This window comes from Rattus norvegicus, chromosome 7 (assembly GCF_021556685.1).
Source record: "Rattus norvegicus strain SHRSP/BbbUtx chromosome 7, alternate assembly SHRSP_T2T, whole genome shotgun sequence".
Lineage (NCBI taxonomy): Eukaryota > Metazoa > Chordata > Mammalia > Rodentia > Muridae > Rattus > Rattus norvegicus.
In genome coordinates this window covers 81,624,547-81,646,478 of record NC_141540.1, presented here as the reverse complement: position 1 = coordinate 81,646,478, position 21,932 = coordinate 81,624,547, and the positions used below count along the sequence as shown (strand labels likewise).

Genomic DNA, 21,932 nt, shown 5'->3' with positions numbered 1-21,932 from the left:
AGAGGCATATGTTATCCATGGTCCCCTCTCATTCCTCTGGAGCAGTTCGAATTTCTCAGGCTTCAGAGCCACTAAGGAGACAGGGAAGGGACCTGGGCTTACCTTTGCTGTACACAATGCAGTTGTTTTTGCTGTCCTCCACTCCTTGCCAAGTCACATCCAGAAGCCACTTGGGACCAGCAGTCAGCACCATGGGGACCTGAGCCTTCGTCTTCTGTAGAGTGACAACAACAGATGCCGTTTGCTCTTGTTGATTAAAAACTTGAATAATCACCGAACTAATAATTTCATTAAAAAACAAAAAAACAAAAACAAAAAGCAACCAAGTCTCCCAAAAGGTAATCCAAGGCCTTCTTCCCTCGCCTCCTGGTAGCTTTTTAAGATGACAGAAGCTGGAAGGCTTTCGCTCATCTTGAGTGGAATTTCCCCCCTAAATGATACTGGATCGGATCCCCAAGATTAGGCAGACCCCTTGTGGCTCTGAGTTATAAAGAGAATGCAGATGACTCTCATTGCGGAGGGCAGAGGGTTTGGAAGTGAACTTTAGACACATTGCACTTCACTATCAACAGGATCTCGAGATTTCCTGAAACAGACAGGGAAGAATTTAAATAATCAGGATCCATTTCAAAGCTCCATCCTGAGCAACGTTTCAGTTAGAGTGAGTGCTTATTTGGAATGAGCAATGAGAAGCACCCACCTGCCTTTGCGGAAGTGTGGATTGGTGGTCTGACTCTAACCGAAATACTAATGATCCTACGGACTCACTCACCGAATTGTCTCCAGGAAACAGTAAAAGGGCAACCCTGAATAAATCAGGTACAGGGAGACAGAGCTACCGTTTGCTCCTGCAGGCACGGAGGCCAGTGCCACCATCCTAACAGAATATACCAGAGATAGGTAAACCTAATTCTCAACAGATTCAACACTTTTGGGAACCTGGCACCCAAATTCCTTACCTTTAAAACCCGTTGGATAAATTTACATGACAAGAGAATCACTGGGGAGGAAATCAGGAAGTCTCAGAGAGAAGGCGCTTCCCCGTGAACTGGCTTTCAGACTTATCATTCAACAGCCCCGTGTTCTGTGTATCAAATATCAGGAAACCACAACACTGAGGACAATACAAGGGTCTCAAGGTAATTTCTGAACTGAATTTTCACCTAGATATGATTCTGCCAAAGAAATCTTGGTGCATCCTGGGACTTCCTCACATGTTCTGCGCTATCACGAATTTCCCAAATTGACACTCACAAGTATTCGCTGGGGGATTTTCATGTACCCTGGCAACTTCAGACCTCACAGAAATCTGGAAAATCCATTTCACCCATCTCACAACAGCAAGGACTGTATATAACATACCAATCCATTTTCACAACAAAGAGATGTTAAAAACTGTATATAAGAGAGGTTCTGACTGCTTTATTAAAATCACCATCATATTAGGCAAGGTAATGACTACCATACAATGTATGCTAATTAATTAAATATTCACCCACAAAAAATAAATTTAAGAACAAGTCTGAAATGATAGATACTATGTGTACTATGTACATTTGTAGTGCACGTGTGTGTGTGTGTGTGTGTGTGTGTGTGTGTGTGTGTGTGTGTGTGTTATGTAATGGCTTGGATAGCTGAGAATGTGCACGACCTGTACTCTGACACACAGGCCTGACCTCTTCTTAAAATCTATACCATGCTGCAGCTGGCCTCTTTATAGCATCAATAACTCTCTTAATATTCCCTAAAGGACAATCTGCCTCAGAAATCTCTGAATACTAAACCTGAGACCTTTCTATTATGTAAAGTCTTCAGGAAATCTTAGTGTAAGATAAATAAGTCAGCTATCCTATATCTAATCTTACACACACACACACACACACACACACACGCGCGCGCGCGCGCGCGCGTGAGAGAGAGAGAGAGAGAGAGAGAGAGAGAGAGAGGAGAAAGGAGAAAGAGAGAGAAGAGAAAGATGAGGAGAGAGAGAGAGAGAGAAGAGCAAGGAGAGAGAGAAGAGAAAGATGAGAGAGAGAGAGAGAGAGAGGAGAAAGGAGAGGGGGGAGGAAGGGAGGAAGGGGTGGGAGAGATTGAGGAGAGGAGGGAGATTCAGTCTTGCTCTTAGTACTAGAAATGAGTCTTTTTTTATATATTAAAGATCAGGTGAAGATGTTAATTGCTTAATAAACTGTGAAGAAAGAGCATGGCGTGAGCCCATACACCTGAAAATTATTTGGGAGATATCCAATGGCAAGGGAAAGTGTCAGTCAGTCTTGTAGAGTCTCAGGGGATCTCAGAGAGGCAACACACAAGAAGAATGTACAGTTACTGGGATCACGTGGACAAACGCTAAACAAAATGTAAGGAAACAGAGTGTACCCGCTACACTAAGTTCTGCAATTCTGTGTGTACATCCTTAGACATTCTTTAAAACCTCCTCCTCCTCCTCCTCCCCTCCCCCACTTTTTTTTTTGAGACAGTGTTGCTCTGTGTAGCCCTGGCTGCTCAGAAATCAGAAATTCACTGTGTCCAGCTGGCCTTGAACTCAGAGATCTGCCCACCTCTGCTTCCAGAGTGCTGGGATTAAAGGTGTGCACCACCACTGCCCGGGTTTTAAAACTTTTCTTCCATCTACAAATTACTAAAAGAAAGGACTAGCTTTCATTATCACCATTGTCATGGAAGACCTTCCTTCCTCAAATTAGCAAAGACTTAGAGGAATTCCCTTGGGAGTAAGGACTGGAAAGAGAGCTGCAGGGATCATTACACATCAGGCAAAACCTTTGTGACTAATTCCCTAAGTCAGTGGCTCTCAACCTGTGACCTTTCAATACAGTTCCACATGCTGTGGTGACTGCTAACCAGAAAAGTATTTTCACTGCTACTCCATAACTGTAATTTTGCTACTGTTACAAACCATAATGTATTTAAGTATCTGTTATGTAGGATATCTGATATACCCCCCCTCCCCTTGTAATCAGACATAGCCAATAGAGATGGTTTCATAGATGGGAAAAGAAGGATAATGTGACTTCTGCTATTTACCTAGTGTGGTGGACACCTTTTCTGCCTTATTTACAGTTAAGCTAATCAAACCTGAATGGTTAAGTAATGTCACGTGAGCAAATACCTGATAGAAGGGCGTGTCAGTGTCTGTGTTGTTTGTGTGCCCACCATGCTCACAGGAAGTGAAACCAGGAGGCCCAAGTTTTCTTGGACTGAAGGGTTTATGAGGAGGCAGAGGTGTTAGGCTCACCCTAGCTGCTGCTGCTACTGAAGCAATGTTAGTAGTTTCCATCTGCTTGATATGGGCTGCATGTAGACTCTTAGCACTCTCCCTGAATGGTGTTCTTTTCTCTTTTTACTACTCCAGCATTACATCATTAGATCTTTATCCCCAGTATTCTATCCCTAAGCAAGTTAAAACAAGAGGAGATGACTTTGTAACTCAAAACAAAAATAGTTGACTAATACCATTTCTGAATGATAAGCTAATATTATATCTCTTGACACGTTGGTAAGCGTATACCAGGCCTCAGCCCAGGTAGATATCTATTTAAGAAACTGAATTGAAAGGGAAACACTTTCTTCTACTCCATGTCAGCACGGCCGAGTATAAGAAGTTCTAGCTGAAAGCTATACCCAAGCTGTAGCGTAAATAATAAGTAGATAAAAAATCTCGAGGGACCAGTTATTACAGTTTTGAGGAGGTGAGTCAATTTCTTTCTGAAGAAGTCAACTTTTGGAGAGATTGACTGCCTTCAAAGAAGATTACCAAGTATGAGGAGGAAAGGAGTTAGCCAGGATTATATGAAATGTACACTCCAGAAAAATCCATGAATAGAAAATAGCAGTAACTTCCACATTGATCATTAGGTTCATTGCCTCCTGTCTCTCTCTCTGGTACGAGGAGTCCTAGAAATTCTAGAGTTTTAGAAACTTTAAATTTTACCGAATTTAATTCTCTGGATTATGGGAGGGATTTAAGGCAAATATTCATCAATACAGAAAGTGTACAGTTGACAAAATACACTGGAAAAAAAGAGATTATAAAAGGCAGGCCAGATAGGAAAATGGTCCTGAAGATAGCCATGTTCCAAAGACTCAGAACCTGTAAATATGTGACCTTCTTGAGTGCAATATGTGGCTAAAACATTTAGGACCACAAGAAGGCAGGTTGCCCTTAATTATGCAAATAGATCCATTAAAACAACAGGAGCCCCTAAAAGTAGGAAAGGAAGACAAAAAGGTGAACGAGAAGCTTCTGAGAGATCGGGCATGGCGGTTTATACTTCCTATCCTGGCACTCAAGGGGCCGAGGCAGGGGGATTGCTGTGAGCCTACAGACCACATAATGTGTTCAGGCTGGCCTGTGCTGTAGAGTGACAACACACTGTCACAAGCAATGAAGCAAACAAACAAATTCCACACACAGAGGATTTCACCTGCCTTTAAGAATGGTGATGTGATCCAGGTCTGGAAATTCAACCAAGTATTCTAAACTTCAGACTACATGTCTGCGAAGTGTGTATTCAATATTTTAATACAATAAAAGGGAACATAGTGCTCAGTATCTTACAATCATTTACTAAAAATCTGAATGAACAAATAAACTGAAGTGTCAAAAAATATTTACTGAATGCCCTACTTCTTGAGGATTTGCAGTGTTTACAGTGATTAGCCCAGAGGTCAGGGCAGAATTTCCTTATTGTCCAATCTAAGCATCGTGACAGTTAATGCTATTAGTCAACAATCATAATAATACTCAATATTTTCAAAGACACGATTCCATAATTTACATCTTTGCAAGTTAAAAAATTCTTTTAAAAGTTATATGACCTCCATTTGACTTTACTTGACCACTGAAGGTGACTAACCCTCAGGCGATAGGGTGGTGGAAACCTAGAGCTTCAGTCCTTGAGAGACTGAGGCTGTGTCACTGGGAGATGGAAGTCAGTGTGGCTTACATCATGAGATCTTGTCTAGAAAAGAATATCAAAACAAACAATGAAAAGCAAACAAGAGAAGAGCAAGAGGGAGGAGGGAGGAGGGAGGAGGGAGGAGGGAGGAGGGAGGAGGGAGGAGGGAGGACTGATATTATTTCCGTGTAGAACAGAGTCTATAAAAACAGCAGGCATTTACCACCATGTCTTGCCTTTACACAAGGTTTCCAGTAGGCACATGTGAGAGGAACCATAAACACTGACGGTCAAGTATCATGAGAAACAAAGTAACTTTCTAATGTAAAAGATCATTATGTTTTTAATCTTTGTGAAGTTTGGTTTATACTAACTTAAATTCCTTTATTTTAGTTTCCATTTTGGAATTCAAAGAGATAGAGTCTTTTTAGTTAAAGTTTATGTTTTATCTGTAGCTCTTTCTGCAATAATACAAGGCATATAAAAGGAGTTTAATTTCAGTTAAACTGTATTTAAAGAAAAAACTGTACACTTTTTGAGGTTCTACATTGTAAGTTAAGAAAAAAAATCTGAACTTCTAGACACAGTTTGAACCCAGAGTTTCACGTTTAGACAGCCCACAACTAGACAAACTTGACAAGGACAAAATGGGTCCTAAGTGTCACTTCTTAGAAATAATTAGAATCATCTAATGTGGATAAAAGAGGTCAGCCTGGCATCCACTGCTCACTAACCTTTGGAGTTACTGGACTGACAAAGGAGCTAGCCTTCAATAAATGTTTATATTCAAGCCAAAAGGTTAATGGAGATAAAAGTAGAAAGCCCAAAGGTAAAGAATAGAGGAGAATTCTAACCCAAGAAACTGATGACATAAGGCAGTCTCAGGGATTCCAAATTCTGCTTGAGAATTTTGTTGAGTGTTTCCATAATAAGAGTTAGGGAGAACTTGAAGTCGAAGGAAGAACATGTGTATGAAAAGAAGTCCACCCTGTTAAAAACCTACAGCTGCTGCACCCCTGCAAAAGGACTGCAGCTGCTGCACCCCTGCAAATGACTAAAGCTGTGGCACCCCTGCAAAAGGACTGAAGCTTCTGCACCCCCACAAAAGGACTACAGCTGCTACGTTATTGTGAGAAGACAATTATGGTGTCTTAATCCTTTGCCATTAGATGAAGGTTAATGGTAATGGAAGTGATCTTGGTGCTCTTTACACAACTATGTTGTACATAAAAGGATGCGGAAACCTGTTTGACAATACTTTACCCCACTATCTTAATAAGGGGTACCATTTGCTGCTCCCTCAATAGTAACAGTATAGTTGAAATAGGCATAGGAAATTTCAGAATTATCACAGATATTAAATTCATATCAGAATCATGGGGCCACGTGCGCGTGCACGCACACACACACACACACACACACACACACACACACACACACGGACTTTGTACTTTCTGTTTGGCATTTAAACATTGAATGCCACCCCCACAATCAACATTTCAACTCAATTGTTCTCAAATGTAATCTTAAAAATGATACTGTATGGGACTTCATCTTTTACTACCACGCAGTTTTTTCAGTCCATGGGTTCAGGTAGTTCTCCACATTGGAATTTGATTCCATTCAGTCTTACAGCAATGTTAACATTTAATCACTTTCTTTTTACTGTGTGATCAATCTAGTGACAATGAATTTGAATTTTAAGAAGCAAAAATGTGTTCAATGGGAGCAAACAGATTAAAATCCTTCATGCAGAGTTCTAATTCCAGGCTTGACAGAATTATGTGTTTTGTAATTTCAGATATGTCCCATAGCACCCCTCCCCACGCAATTATCTATTTAACCAGAATTTCCAATCAATAAAATAGTGTCTTTAAGTAAATAAATATAATTTAAAAGGCAAACCTTCTGAATGTTTGTACTTGATGCTCTTGATGTAAGACTTGTGGGAAAAGAGTGTGTGTGTGTGTGTGTGTGTGTGTGTGTGTGTGTGCCTGCACCCATGTTTGTATAGGGGGTACACATGCAAATGAGAGAAGTGGCAGAGTCATTTAGAGTGAAACTATATATGAAGGTGAATTGCATTACCTACATTTGTCTGGCAAATAACAAAACTCAGCTTTATAAAACTTGTAATCTCAAAACTTGTACTGCCTGAAAAAATTGTTAGGCTCTATGTAGTTTTCAACATAAACAAACAAACAAACACACAAACAAACAAAAAACCACCTAAAGATACTCTGAAATTGATGTCACGCTAACGCGGCAAACGAGAAAGACATTGTTGGTGGCTCTAAACTCCTCTTCAGTACCCAGGCAGGCAAGCACAGAGGCATGCATGGGATTCTGTGAGGGTATCACTGCAATCTTATTTTTTTTTTAAGAGTGCGCTTTACACAATATCTGCTATGGGTTCCAGGAGAGTGCAGTTCCAGAACAGTTCTGCTAAGTACCATCTTTAGGTTGCCTGTGGGATGTGGGATGTCGACCATGCTAAGACGCTTTAAAAAGAAATCAGTATAGAAGACAATGATCGAATTCTTGTTGACTGTACCCATACGCAGACAGTTTTATCTGTGCGAAGCTACAACTGAAATAATTGTTATCTCCCGAGGCATAGTTTCTTTACTTTATCTTAACACAAGTCACTGCTTAAATATAGAAAGTTCGGTACAAAAAATAATGATCTTGTTCAAAGAGAAACAAATAATTCTATATGTGCAGGTTATTTAAAGCCAACCCTGCCCCAAATAGGACTAACCACGTCATGATAAATAGAAAGACGATGTGAGCTGAAATTGCCCACTCTGAAGGTAGGAATTTTTCACTTTACAAATGGAAAGAATCACTAAATTAATAACACCCAAACTACCCAGATATTTATTCGACTTTCATTTTCAAAAAGAATAGACTCATTTCTCTCTCCCGTTGCCAGCCCCACTCCCACAGCCTGTCTGTTCCTCTCGTGCATTTGGCTCCAAGCAGGAGCTACTCTCCAAGCTGGCAACCATTAACTCCAACCTTTTTATTTTATGCGGTTCTGAGAGTCACGGAGTGTTTAAGGAGTGTTTTTTTGCTCCTGGCAGAGTTTCTGGGCTTGCACCTAATGCAATGTGCAAAAGTGTCAGAGCTGGAACTCTGAGAAGAAAAAAAAAGCCAAAAAATAAAACAAATTGCTCTCCAGTAGCCTTCCTTTCAGAAGACCGTCACACAAAACTGTGGCAGGGGTCAGGAACATGTGAGCCTTGGTACAGGCTGTGTGACCTGGAGCCAGTCACTTAACCTCTGAAGGTCTCGTCTTCTTTCTGTGTAAGATGATCTCATAGGTCCTTACAGTTTGCTAGAACTGTCATTATGAGGCATTTGCTAGAGAAGTTGCTTTCAAGCCAAACTCATGTTTTGAGTCGGCGCAGGAAGATACACATGGAAACCCAACACGACCAAGCTTCTACTTATTTAGGAAAATGCACTTTTTTTCTCTGGCAAATAAATAAATAAAAATACATATACAAACAAATAATCTATCTTAATCGAATGTTATGCATTTTAACCTACTCAGAGAAAGCAATGCGTTCACAATAAAGGTGTTATTTTGAAGAATAGAAGTCTAAATTCTAGATGTACATTTATGAATTGATGTACTTAGGCTTAAAAAAAATGGCGTCACTTCTGTTATGTCACCTGCCTTTGAGACTCATCCAATGGCACTGTGCACTCGAGAAAATGCAAAGCTACCCTGGGATACTGAGAGGTGCCCACTCTTCAGGAATTAATCTACTACAACACGTAATGAATAGACTGGCGACATCATCATCATCACCATTGTTACTACTGTGGTTGCTACTTTGACCAACCTCAATTAACTTATTTTTTCACAGTTTCTCTCTCTCTCTCTCTCACACACACACACACACACACACACACACACACACACACACACACACACAATTCTAATTGCTCTCAACCTCGCTCCTTCCTCAGACCCTCCCTCCCCTGTCCCCCTCCTCATCTATACTAATCTCTTACCTGAATTCATATCTATTTGTTTTGTCTGTGTTCCTCCATGTTTCACCGTGGCCACCTGGGTGGTCTAGGGATTGGAATACATTTAAGTCTGGTAAGTACTCCGGTGCACAGACAACTGATGGTAAGTGTCACCTCCCCGCACCCCTTACCAGGCATCACCAGTAGCGCATGCTCAGCAGTATGTGAAGGTCCCTTAAATGCGCAGCCTCATACGTGAGTGACTCTTGAGGAATCTCTCTTCTCAGCCTGCTGACAGCTATTACAGCTGCTCTGAGTTCTGGATTCCACTGGCTGAATCAGTCTAGAGGATGCCATTTTGCTGCCTTCCTCCCTATTGTCTCCTCTGGCTTTTACCTTCTCTTGGTCTCCTCTTCTCCAGTGTTTCATGAGTCTTGAAGCAGGTAATACAATTTTACTTTTTTGGTTTAGGCCTGGCCCTCATCTGCAACTTATTCTCCACACTTGGAACAGTCATGAGGGAGAGAGGGTCTTAATGTTATTAATATTAAAGCTGCACTGAGCAGACATGCTTTCCTTTTATTTATTCATATTCCTTGTGTGTATCTTTATATCTATTATCTTAAACTAATAAGAGCTCACTTATATTTAGAACTTAAAAATTCCTGCAGTGACTTAGAGTGCCAGGGAGAGTTGGCACCGGAGAGGGACCTCCCACTTCTCAGAGGTGAAGGGGAGGGGGAGTGGAGGCAGCGACCATGTGAGGAGGAGAGTGAGTGGAAAGAAGGGTTTTGATCTGGATGTAAGTTTAATAAATAAATTAATTAATGGTAAAAATTCCTGATGTCACAATTATGTTAATGAAAATGTCTGTGGTTAAAATAAGCACGGAAATGAGAAAGGTGAGTCTCTCCCATGGTAAAAAGGTGGAAATATTAAACTTAGTTCTAGCTATTAGGTTGATAACATTATATTTCAGGAAGGTATATTTCCCTACAAAATCATTGTCAAGTTATTTAAATTCAGGCACATGGAGTGTTAGAGTAGTTGAGCAAAGCTTATATAAATCCTATGATAATTTGTTTACAGGAATATTACAAATAACTCACACATCTAACAGGCTTTGGTGATGAGGTTGTTTTTCAGTATTTTTTCTTAACCAACACACGCAGAAAGCCTACTGTAAAACTGTTCTTTCCGGGGCAAGTGGCCGCCTCACAGAGGCAGGTTACTGTGCTTTCCCCTCTTGAAGATTGTAGGGGCAGCACAATAACCAAGCATGAGTGCTCTCAGCTTCCGGTTCCTGGGGGTTGGCAGGTTTGCTCCTGCCTGCGGAGGTGAGGCAGGCTATGAAGTCAATGAACTCAATCTTTGTTAGCATTGCATCTGGAAAACATTTCATAATGTGACCTTTTTTATTGTTGCTAATTTTCAGGGATGTGTTTTTTAAAATGAAAAAACAAAGGGTAAACATGAATGTAAAATTATTTAATGTCTTAGTAAGACATGTTGGTTTATTAGTCTCCATTGTAAGTAAGTCTACTTTAATTCTCTATCCTATATTTTATCCCCCTCCTTCCCTCCCTCTTGAGTGCTGGGAATAGAGGTATCCTTCACCTTACCAGTCTTTAACCGATCGTTTCTTTTAAAAAGTAGAAGTTGTAAATAGAAAACATCAATGCATATGGTAGGTACTGAGTCGAGATTGTATTAAAACTGGAAAACTAAAGCATCTATTAAGATTTAATGCATGGGTACAAATATCAATGCTTTGTGGTGGCCAGTTACACGTGAGTTATAGTGAAGTTTGAAAGAAATTGGTTTGTGTTGTCTAAATGTGGTTTCTGCAATGTCAGTAATAGATCATTGTGTGTAAATTCAATCCAATTATTAATAGACAACAACAACTACCTTTGTCCTTATCTTTATTTTCTCTATTTTCAGAAAGTTGCTGTTCAGTTGTTTGAATGATAATTTCTGGTTTTAATGGGAATTATTTATAGTCATTATATGGGGAGTGACATTTACTAATTATCTCTACACAGAAAACTTCAACAGTGGAGAGCCGATCACTTGCCCTTTCTCTGGGTGCTCACAATGCATTAACAATAACACTCAAGTAGCACTCGCATAGATGACTTAAGTCAATATTAATAATCAGGACAACCATGTTTAAGCCTATGATTGATACACTAGGAAATCGTGATGCATATTCCCTGATCCGTGACCAAGTGACAGAATAGCCACAGATGAGAAAGGATTGCTAGATTATTGAGGATAGAGTGAAGCTCATTCACAGGTGTGGGGCTGTCCTTACTGTTCAGCTAAAAACATTCAGGTCACCTATGCGTAGAAAGGAAAGGCCATAAAACATGGCTTACATTTTTATAGTTATTTCCCAATTCTAATCATAATGGTCTTTTAAGATGTATATTTGGAGCTCATCTATGCATCTCCGTATCTATTAAATATCAGCTCATTGCCTCTCAGCTTTTTTTTTTTTTTGCTAAGACCAAGTATATCACTTATGACTCTTTATTGTGCCAGAAGTTTTATCCCTAGATGATCCTAGATCCTGCCAACATGGCAATCGATATTAACCACTGCAGTAGTCATATGAATATGTATTTTTATGTGTATGTTCATTAGTTAATTTAATACACTTTACTAATTAATGGCTAGAAGCTGGCGAATGATTGAGTGAACACCATATGCACCCAATTTAGAAAGTGTGTGACTTCGTAGAAATTACTAAAATTAATTAAATTAATTAATTGATTACTGTATGAGGCTGGAGAGATGGCTCAAGAGCTAGGAGCACTTTCAGCCCTTGCCGAGAATCCAGGTTCAGTTCCCACACCTACAACAGCTGGCTCACAACTGTCTGCACCTCCGGTTGAGCAGGACCTGGTGCTCTCTTCTGGTCTCCACAGGTACTATGCATGCAAGTGAGGCTCTACATCCATGGAGGCCATCACATACACACATAAAATAAAAATTTCATTTACAAAAGTGTTTCAGTTCAGGGTTATTTTGATAGGAAAACGAGTCCATGTTAATACATACAAACAGTGTGGTGTATGTTTTAGTCTCCGTAAAAATTTAGCTTATGCTTCTACTTCTCCTTAAAGAAAGGTGATTTCTTAGACTTGCAGAATTCCCAGTAAAATAATTTTTGGCTGATTCAAAAAGTGACATGGTTCCCTAATGTATGATTTATCCTATTATATTTTCTAAGGATCAGTTATGTGAAAAAACTTTAGGCACTACATTGTGAACAAATTGATTTTTTTTACAATCCTGTAAAAATACTAAACCTATTTTATAAAGGTAAAACCCAGAGTCTAACAAGGTAAATAGCTGACCTGATCACTGGTCAATAGAAACTTCCTTAACCGTGAACTGTCTTGTGCTTTTCTCTTAGAGGTCTATGGAAAGATGAATTCTCTCCATGATGGGGGAGACACTGAGGAGCTTCTGAGGAAATGTGCTTAATACGAGTTCTTCCTGTCCACAGGAGTGTGCTTAATGTTAGTTCTTCCTATCCATAGCTTAAATGATCTTCCACGAGCCAGTGGCTAGCAGTTTCTGTTTTGCATTATGCACGACGCCTTGCTGCACTTTGTAGAAACTAATTGCACGGCGCCTCATTAATAATCGCCGGGGTTTCCTGAGCTGTGAAATTTGTAGCCTTTGCGGTGAATTATTTCTCACATTTGCACAGTGTGGGGTCTTGTAAGTCTCGTTGAGATGCTTAAAATCACTACTAGGCATCAAGTAAAAAATAAAAGACTGAACGTGCTCTCTTAGTGATATAAAATATTGAAAAACAGATAATAGCTTTTAATATTGTATTTTCATAACTGTAGGCATTTTTAGACTCATAGAGATGATTGCACCTTATACTGGAAAAAAATAACCTATATAAGCATTTCCAGTCATAAGCAGAATTCATGAGCTCCAGGACGAATTCTAAACTGTACTGGTTGCACAAGGACACACATGAATAGGATGCTTTCCTTGGTGCATAATTGTTGCTTAACAACCATAGGGTAGCTTCCCGCGGTCTCTGATGAGGCATCAGAGTAGAATCTGAGCAAAGAATCATCTCAGCAGCCTTTGGCAGTGCAGAAGACCCCCTCTTGTCAGAGCCTTTGGATCTATTGCTCGGGTTTGTTTAGTGCACCTTTTAGATGAGAGCGGCTTTGGTTACAGGTAGACTAAAGCCCAAGCACACCTTTACTGGACAAAATTGAAAAGTCAAAACACCAACAGTCAAGAGGAAGGCTTGGTGAGAAATGTAGGCTAGAAATAAAGCTGATGTGTTCGTTTGACTAAGGAAGTTTGAAAGCAAAATAGTCAATAATAATTTAGCTAATATTCATTGAATGCTCACACAAGCATGTTTCTAGAATATAGTAGGACTGATGACAGTGATAAGGAGAAATCTTGGTTCATGTCCTTGTGGACTTCATGAAGACAAGGCACTAGAGCCAGCTTGTTTGGGTGTGAACCCAACTTTCCAACATGGCTGCTTGCCTGTGTTGTGGATGAGGTCAGGCAAGTGTCACTCTCCGAGTATTAATTCTTTTCCTAAAATCCTAAGGCCTTTGTAGGCTGTGGTAGGTGTTAAATTGAACAAAAGAAATACAAAGCGTTTATTATGTTTATGATGTGTTCTAATTTGATGAAATGGAGCAAAATTTGGGAAAATAATTAAATTTCTGCCTTTATACACAACAAGAATAAGTCCAGCTTGAACTATTCAACACCCTGTCACAATTTAAGGATTAGAACTTGTTGAATTTATATACCACCTACATCAACAAAATAGTGTATAACCGATAAGATGTATAAGAGTTTACACACCTGACCCTTATCAGTATTAGTTAGGAGCCAAACAAATATATCACAGCACGTTAGTGAAATGAGTTTATCGGTAACACTATGCTAGCTGAGTAATAACTCACTTTATAAGAAGACTTACTTAATACAAAAACGTTTTCTGTTTAAGATAGTCTAAATTCCATAGCTGTTTTTTAGCCTAGGCACAAAGCACAAAAATGTATTATTAATAAAGAGAAGTGGCTAATGTACAGTCCTGACTATACTATATAATGCTTACATTAGATTTAATATATCCATTTCGTCTAACATTTAATCATCTCCTTATCCTAAAATCTTCCAATATTCTTTCAATTAGCCTTTTAAAATTCACAGAGCACAACTGTTACGTAGCTATCATACAATGCGATTACTCCCTTACTTTGCCTATAATCATGTGACCAAAAATCTTATTTGTGTCGCATTAGGAAAGTAGCTGGAAAATTCTTGGCATTGCATTGTAGTTCAGCTACCTCTCCACTTTGAACATGCGTTCCTTAGGTGGTAAGCACAATTTGCCGATGTGACTTTGTGTTGTACTCCACGCCAACACAATGACTTAAATATGATTATCTTAAGCACATGAACTTAGTTAATGTTTTTCTGTCCCCTTTGTCACGTGTAACAGAGTGAAAGCAAGACCAAACCAAAGCACAGCCTTCCATAGTTAAGGACACCATGACTTCTCCAGTAGAGTCACTGCCTCATGTCACTACCAGAGTTTTTTAAGGGATCTGTGGGCTCACTAAACTTGAGCTTCTTTCTAACTGTGCGGAAGCTGGGTTCTCTAAGTAGTAATGGATGAGTTTCCGGAGCGAGATATGACGTAAAGAACCAGGATTCCTCAATGGTGGGGCCTGCTTCTGACACTAGAATTCCCTTCTCCTTTGTGGGAGAAGCTCAGAAAACAACTTGCCCAGGGTACTCAGCCTTTTCAAACTTTGCTTCTTTTCTTGATGTTAAATACAAATTAATGGTGTTCTTCAACATTTACAAAATTAAATAAACACAGTGGTGGTAAATATAAATGGCACAGAGTGCTTCACTTTGTAGGAACAAAGGAGTCCCTCCAATAAATACTTCTATTGACTCTTTCATGAGAACTTCCACACACTTGAGATCTGAATTAGAGTTGGGGATTTAGCTCAGTGGTAGAGCGCTTGCCTAGCAAGCGCAAGGCCCTGGGTTCGGTCCCCAGCTCTGGAAAAAAAAAAAGAAAAAAAAAGAGGTCTGAATTAGATACTGATATAGAACTCCCTAATTCCGTTTTGAATAAAAGAAAAATGGAGCAACAACAAAGTTCATATCGAGAAATTTTCTTTGCCTCATTACAGATGCAGGGCAAAATTGTTCTTGTGTGTGTGTGTGTGTGTGTGTGTGTGTGTGTGTGTGTGTGTGTTTGTGTGTAGGTGAGTGTGCTTGTGTATGTGAGTACAAGTGCAGATGTGTATGTAACAGTTGTTGGTAAAATGTCTCATATCAACTAAGACTGTGTATCTTGAGTAAAGCATTGAGGTTGAGCATAATTTTCTAATTGGGCTTGCTAGCTCAAATTCTCTTTTCTAGTACCCAAGACTTTTAGTGTATTAGAGAAAGGCATGTTTCTAAATGAGATCCTTACTTCTACCCTTTCAGTACCATAGAAAAATACCTTCTCAAGATAGACACCCAAAGAATGTATTTCAAACTTTGATAAGGACACAATGTAGAAGAACTCCCTTTTTCTCAGTCCCACTGTTCAACAACGTATGAAAGAAAGTTTGATAATTTTGCACTAGCCCAATTTAGGCAAAGTTAATGTAAACCTAATGGTAAGGCTGGTTGATAGTTAAATCTGACCCATGACAGGTGACACTATCTTCATTTATAATGTAGAATGCTCAATCTGTAGTATAAATAAACTGAAGAATTTTCAAAATCTCCTTCATTTAACCATTGTGCATAGACTAAACACATGGAACTAAACCAAATTATCTGGTAGTTTTTTTTTTCTTCCTGTCTTAAAAGTAGATTGAGAGTTGGAGGAGAAAGGGCATGGAGGGAAACTAGAGATAAAAGGAAGGGTCCAGCTTGGGACTGGTGCAGACAGCCCATGTTCCAATAAGACTCAACAAACGGCTCTGATCAGAATCTAAGTGATGGGAAACAGCCTGTAGCTTGGAGATAGCTGCCTCACACTATTTCTGAGCTAAGCCAGCACAGGTAACATCATGAATGCATAATTACAATTATGCATTAGAGTATGCATAATGTTCTTAAAATCCGTAAACAAAGGAAAAGCCTTAGAATTTCTCGGCTATTCTCAAGATACTGTTACATCACATAAAACATGACTGACATTTTGAAAGGAGGGGTGGGTTACTGAAACTTTTATATGAAATGGGCAAACTTCAGAAATACATTGGGATTGCATTAAAAGTCTCCTTTGAGGAAATCTGTAAAGAGAGTGATGTCAAAGACATGCAACAATTTTGAGACATAGGACGAAAACATTTTTGAACACTCACATTTAAAAGATGTAGGCTTAGATACTCAGGTAATAATTAGAGATATTTTTCAGAATTTAGAGATTAATCACAGAAGTCTTACCCCACATATCCAGTTGTGATGCAGATTCATTCCAACTTTGTAAAAAGCAAAGCTGGATTTTTAGCTGGATGTTAAAGTCCATTCCCATCTTAAGAAAATGATTCTGTTGTCTTACTTCTATTTTTGATGCATCTTTCCCTTTCTTGAGCAAAATAATTTGATATGCTGGAGCCCTAATCTGTTCTCATGGTACTATTTTTATTGCTAAGTCATGGAATGTGTCCAAGTTCTGGTCATTCCCTACAGAGTCTTAAGCTGAATGCTCTCATCGAAAGATGAGGTAAGCCTGAAAACAAACAGCCACTGCAAGGAGGGAGGCCACAAACAGGACGGGTGTTAGGTACTCAGGATACTTGGGAGAACACAAATCAGGTGTTGTAGGACCTTCTTCCATCTGTTTCCTAGCCCCACCTCCCAGCAACACCCAAAGAAACCACTCAGTATCCTTCTCCTTAAAGTGGTTCCTTTAGTTTTCTTAATATCAGGTTTCTCGCTTCCTTTACCAGAGTTCTTGCATTTTTGGTTAGAGTCTATTAGTCACTGAAGCAAATATTTTATCATGTATGTGAATAATAGTTCATAGTGTTTATAATCATCTGTTCCAGTGATCTTTTATGTTCTCCATGACTTGTTTTCCATTCTCTTCCTCATCTCCAATCACCTTTATTTTTCCTCTCCCCCCCTCGGTTTTATATCTCTTCTCTTCTCTTCTCTTCTCTTCTCTTCTCTTCTCTTCTCTTCTCTTCTCTTCTCTTCTCTTCTCTTCTCCTCTCCTCTCCTCTCCTCTCCTCTCCTCTCCTCTCCTCTCCTCTCCTCTCCTCTCCTCTCTTTCCCTGTCTATGCATCGCTCTCCCTTTCTCTCCCTTCTGTTCTCCTCTCTCTCTGCCTTTCCCCTCCACCTCTATAGCTCTCCCTCTCCATCTTTTTGTCCCCCTCATCCTCCTTTCTTCGAGTCATACTCAGCAGCAGTACTTCATATTAAGCTGCCATTTGTCTGTGCTGATATACTAAAAAAAAGTTGAAAACACATTTTATACACACATTAATTTTTCATGCATATGTTGTGGATTCTTGAAATAACCAAAAGCTATGTGAGACAAATCAGCGCATCATCAGTGATGGCCAAGTCATTCATGGTACAAGAAAAGTGTGGTCATAGTCACAAGAACGAAGGAACTTTGGGGACATCTGAGGATTTTAGATGGTGGGTGATTCAGCAGGAAAGTGAAAGCAGCCAAGAGCTCAACTGTAGAGTTAAGAGAACTGATTACAATGCTGGATTGGGCTGTGACATTTTGAGATGGTGTTGGTGGCCTAGTGTGTCAAAGCAGTGGTAACAAACCAAGGTTCCCCCAGGAATTGAGAGGATAAGTGAATGATCTGTTGTCTACCATTTTTGTTTCCTTGTTTTTATCTTTGAGACAGTATCTCATGTATCCCATGTTGGCCTCACTTGTTAGGTAGTTCAAGGACAGCCTGGAAATTCTAATAGACCTGTTCAGAACACTGGGATGCTGGGATTATAGGCTTGTGCCACAATGTGTAATTTAGTAGTGCTGGGGGTTAAACTCGGAGCTGCATGTATGCTGGACATCCATGCTGCCTAGCGAACCACAATTCTAGCCACAGCTGATACTATTAAAAAAAACAACTTCCCATTATTTCTCCAGTAACATGAAGACAATGTTGTTTCAGCTTCTGGGACACACGTGTCTTATTGACAATATCCTGGTTCACATGCTAAGATGTTTCAAATTGATGATTTTCTTGCAATAGTGACCCAGGAGGAAGAAAGCAATGGGGAGATGTGAAAATTCTCAGGCTTTCCAATAATTTGCCAAGTTTAGCTACATTATTTGACATTTGAAAAAAAATGCCTCACATTCTAACCAAATATTTATGGATTGTTTTGATGAACAATTTGGTTTTATTCTTCGATGATGGTTGGCATGGCATGATCATATCAGCAATACTAGATGACTATGCTGGAGACGCCCTTTACTTAAACCAGAAAAGAAAATAGTGTGAAATGATTAGATGCAAGGAATCATACCTATAAACCAACACTCCAAGTTCATTGGAAAATGCACATTTAGAACTTCACAAAACAGAGGCTGCAGAATCCCTGGGCTCTTCAGTTTTTATGGGTATTTGGTTTTCAATTTGGTGCCTTCGCTTAGAATCTAACACAGCATATAGGAAAATAAGTGCACTTCTACCATGTGTAACAGCAAGCTGTGTCTTCCGGTGACAACGTCTCACTTGAAATACAGGAAATGAACCATCTTCATTTATCTAGCCTAGTGTTTCTCGATGTTCAGCCTATAATCCTCTGGAAAACCCTGAACTTCCTGATGATTGTTCTTTATAACCCACTGCTTGAACTGCGCACACAACTGACAAACTTCCAGCAGTGTCAACAGCCACCTCTCAAAGTTAGAGGAAAGGAGGCCATTCATGTCTTAACCAAGCTGTAAATTACGTATAAATTCCTGTGTCCAAGAATAAGGGCCATATGCTAAGGGAATGGAAGAAGAATGTTTCCTCATTCACTCTGGCCAAAGGGAAGACGGGATTTTCTTTTTGTTCTCCCATTTCTACTCTTCTCTTTTAGAATCCACCAAATGTTCTCCATGATCTTCAGAGTCTGTGTCTTAACTCCCCTACAATGGATAGTGATTTAAGAAAAAAATGTGGAGTCTTCCAGAGTACTCATAAAACAAGGTGGGTTGCTCAGTGTTCCAGTCTTCCTCTGCTGTCCTGTGCTGTCCTCTCCATCTTGTCCTCTCCTGTCCTGTCCTCTCCCTCCCACCTTATCCACCTTGGTCTTTAAGACCATCTCCCCTTAGGTAGCTCACATTGTCCTGGAACTCATGATCCCCTTGCCTCATTTTCAACAGTGCTGGGATTGTAGGTTAGCATCAACTCATCCACCTGACTGCCATGTTTTCTCTTATTTACCCTAAGATACATACATATATATATATATATATATATATATATATATATATGTATCCAGTGGATTAATTTTCAGAAAAAAAGAACTGAATTGATATTAATGAATGAAGGACTGCCATACTAAACTTTTTTAATCTTTTCTCTAGACATGAAAACATATTGTATCAAAAAAGTTTTTGTGTATTTGTCCATTTTATCCATAAGTAGCAGCTCTTTTGGCTACATATGAGACACTGGTGAAGTGTGTAGGATGTTTTGTTTTTACAATAAGCAAAACTAAGTTAGAAGTTGTCTTTAAATAATGTATAAACTCTGTGGCAACCAGAGCCTGACACCCTGACTTTTGAGATGATGTGAATGGGCTTGCGGTTAGCAGGGTACTATATGAGACTACAATGAACCCGGAGAACTTGGAATTCTTGCTTCAGAGAGTAAATTCTGAAAGTGCTAAACTCTGATAGCTTGCCATGTCTCATGGCCTCACTGCATAATGCTTGTCTCTAATTGGCAGCAGCTGCTACAGACAGACCTGGTCTGGCAAACAGACTGAATGCCTTTCTTTGCCCTTAGGAAATTTGCCTCCCAGGTGAGGTTTGGGGCCATGTGCAGAGCAGGATGTCAATGTTTGTTTGCTTGTTATTTAGACAGTGTTATAAATGAAAGATTTCAATGAGTTGAGCAACACTAGTTCTTCTTTTGGATATTCTGAAAACGTACTTTTGTATATGATTTATTTTTTTCATTTCTGAGTGAAAAGTAATTAAATATATAACATAAGTATATAGAGTTTTGAAATTTTAATGTAATTTGAGATAAAATTGAACCTATTATCAGTTTTTCATGATATTATGAACCAGGTTTTATATGTGAAATTCTGGCCAACTCTACTCATTTTCACTAAAAGATTAAGCAAAGATGATGATGATGATGATGATGATGATGGTAACAATAACAACAATAATAAATAAAGATACTGACCTTCATCTATTTTCACGTCTTGAGAAGCCTGCCCAGTCACATGATGATTCCAGTTCAGTCATTTCCCTGAGCCCCACACCAGCAGTGACGTCATTTCCAATGTTTTGCTCTTTTTTTGCCATATTACAAAAATGAATCTCATTCTGTTTTTAATCATGAGCCTTATCCAGCAATCAAGGCAGGTATATAATAAGCTAAGCTACTCTGTAAATCTAAACATTCGCCCCAAATGGGAAAGATACAGTCTGGGCTCCCTGATTGTTACTAAGGCAACTATCTAAAATGAGAATCTGATTAACCCTTTTGCTGCTTGGAACTACCCATGGACCACGTTAGCTGACTTCCCCGAACTTATCTCTCCCTTTTCCCCCTCAAGAAATTCATAACTGCATTGCTTCAAAGTAGCTGTGCCCCGTTCTGCTATCTGAGGCCGAGAAGGCTGTGACGGGTGCTTGTCCCATATGGACAGATGAGTGGGGTGGCTTGTGTGGAAACTGACATCAAAACAGACGTCAAAACGAAGGGCACAGATTTCTCACTTATTTTAGGCATGAGCCTGATGAAATCCTTGACAACATTTGAAGATTTCTATTCAATAAATATCAGATTACCACAGTGTTTTTCTTTCTCTTGGGAAATAATTTGACAGTAAAAGCTGTATGTTTCACAAACATATTTTGCTCAACTATTTTTGAATGACATTAGCAACTGTTAAAGTTTGCTAGGCAGAATAATATTTCGAAGCCTCATGCAGAATTTGAGCCAAGAATAAATATCCATCAGGCACTGACTACTCTGTGCAACCAAACAAAAAGGGAGTTCAGTGGTAGGGAGGGAGGACACATATTTCTATGTAATTTTTGACAATGGGAGGCTATTCACTAGTAACTCATTCATAGTTAGATTTAGAAAACAGATATTATAATAAAGTTACACTAAGAAATCTCTGTACTTCTGCAGAATTAGCATTCAGGTTTCCTTAAAACTTCACTGCCTCTGTCGTGTGCCCTTGCCAAACCTCTCTAAAAGGTCTTCAGGATTTTCACATATCTTCTCCACTTGAGGCAAACACACCATTTTCACTTCCTTAAATGGGGCTTGGTCTGTCTCTTTGTCCAGGCAGGTCATTCAGGCCTTCATTCTGGATTCCTTCCCTGTTCCTCTCTTCAACTCAAACCCTTTGCTTCCTCCAGACTTAGTGCAGCTTCCATTGCCCAGAGGAAGCATTTCCCAATTAACCTCCCTCCCCTAGTTCGTGCTTTTATGTTCCCTCAGAGTATAATTGTACTATGCTGTTTTCTACTTGTTGATACATTGCTTGTAATTGCTTCTGTCCCCTGTTCTGTGTGGCTGCACGTATTAGGTTAACTCCATTTCATCTGGTGACTATTGTTCCAAATGCTGCTGCCTTCCTGGGCTGGCCTTTAATTTTTTTATCGTTTCAGATGAAGAAGTCCTACGCTGAAGAACTTTAGATTTGTTTTTTAATTACAAAACCGATCAGTACTTTTGTGTGTGTGCATGTGCACCTACGAGTGCCAGGGTGTGTGTATGGGAAGGTTAGAAGACAACTTTGTGGAGTTGGTTTCATCTTGCGCGTTTATGTGGGCTCTGGGATGA

The 21,932-nt window shown here is 39.5% G+C and overlaps 1 protein-coding gene across 2 annotated transcripts in view; it reads right to left on the bottom strand.

Moving 5' to 3' along the window:
* Window positions 1–21,932, bottom strand: part of Zfpm2 (zinc finger protein, multitype 2) — a 431,825-nt gene that overhangs the window by 150,547 nt on the left and 259,346 nt on the right. For both annotated transcript variants that reach the window (NM_001130501.2, NM_001434579.1), the window contains 1 exon segment: window positions 103–214. In NM_001130501.2, the coding sequence (NP_001123973.1) occupies window positions 103–214 (112 nt within the window).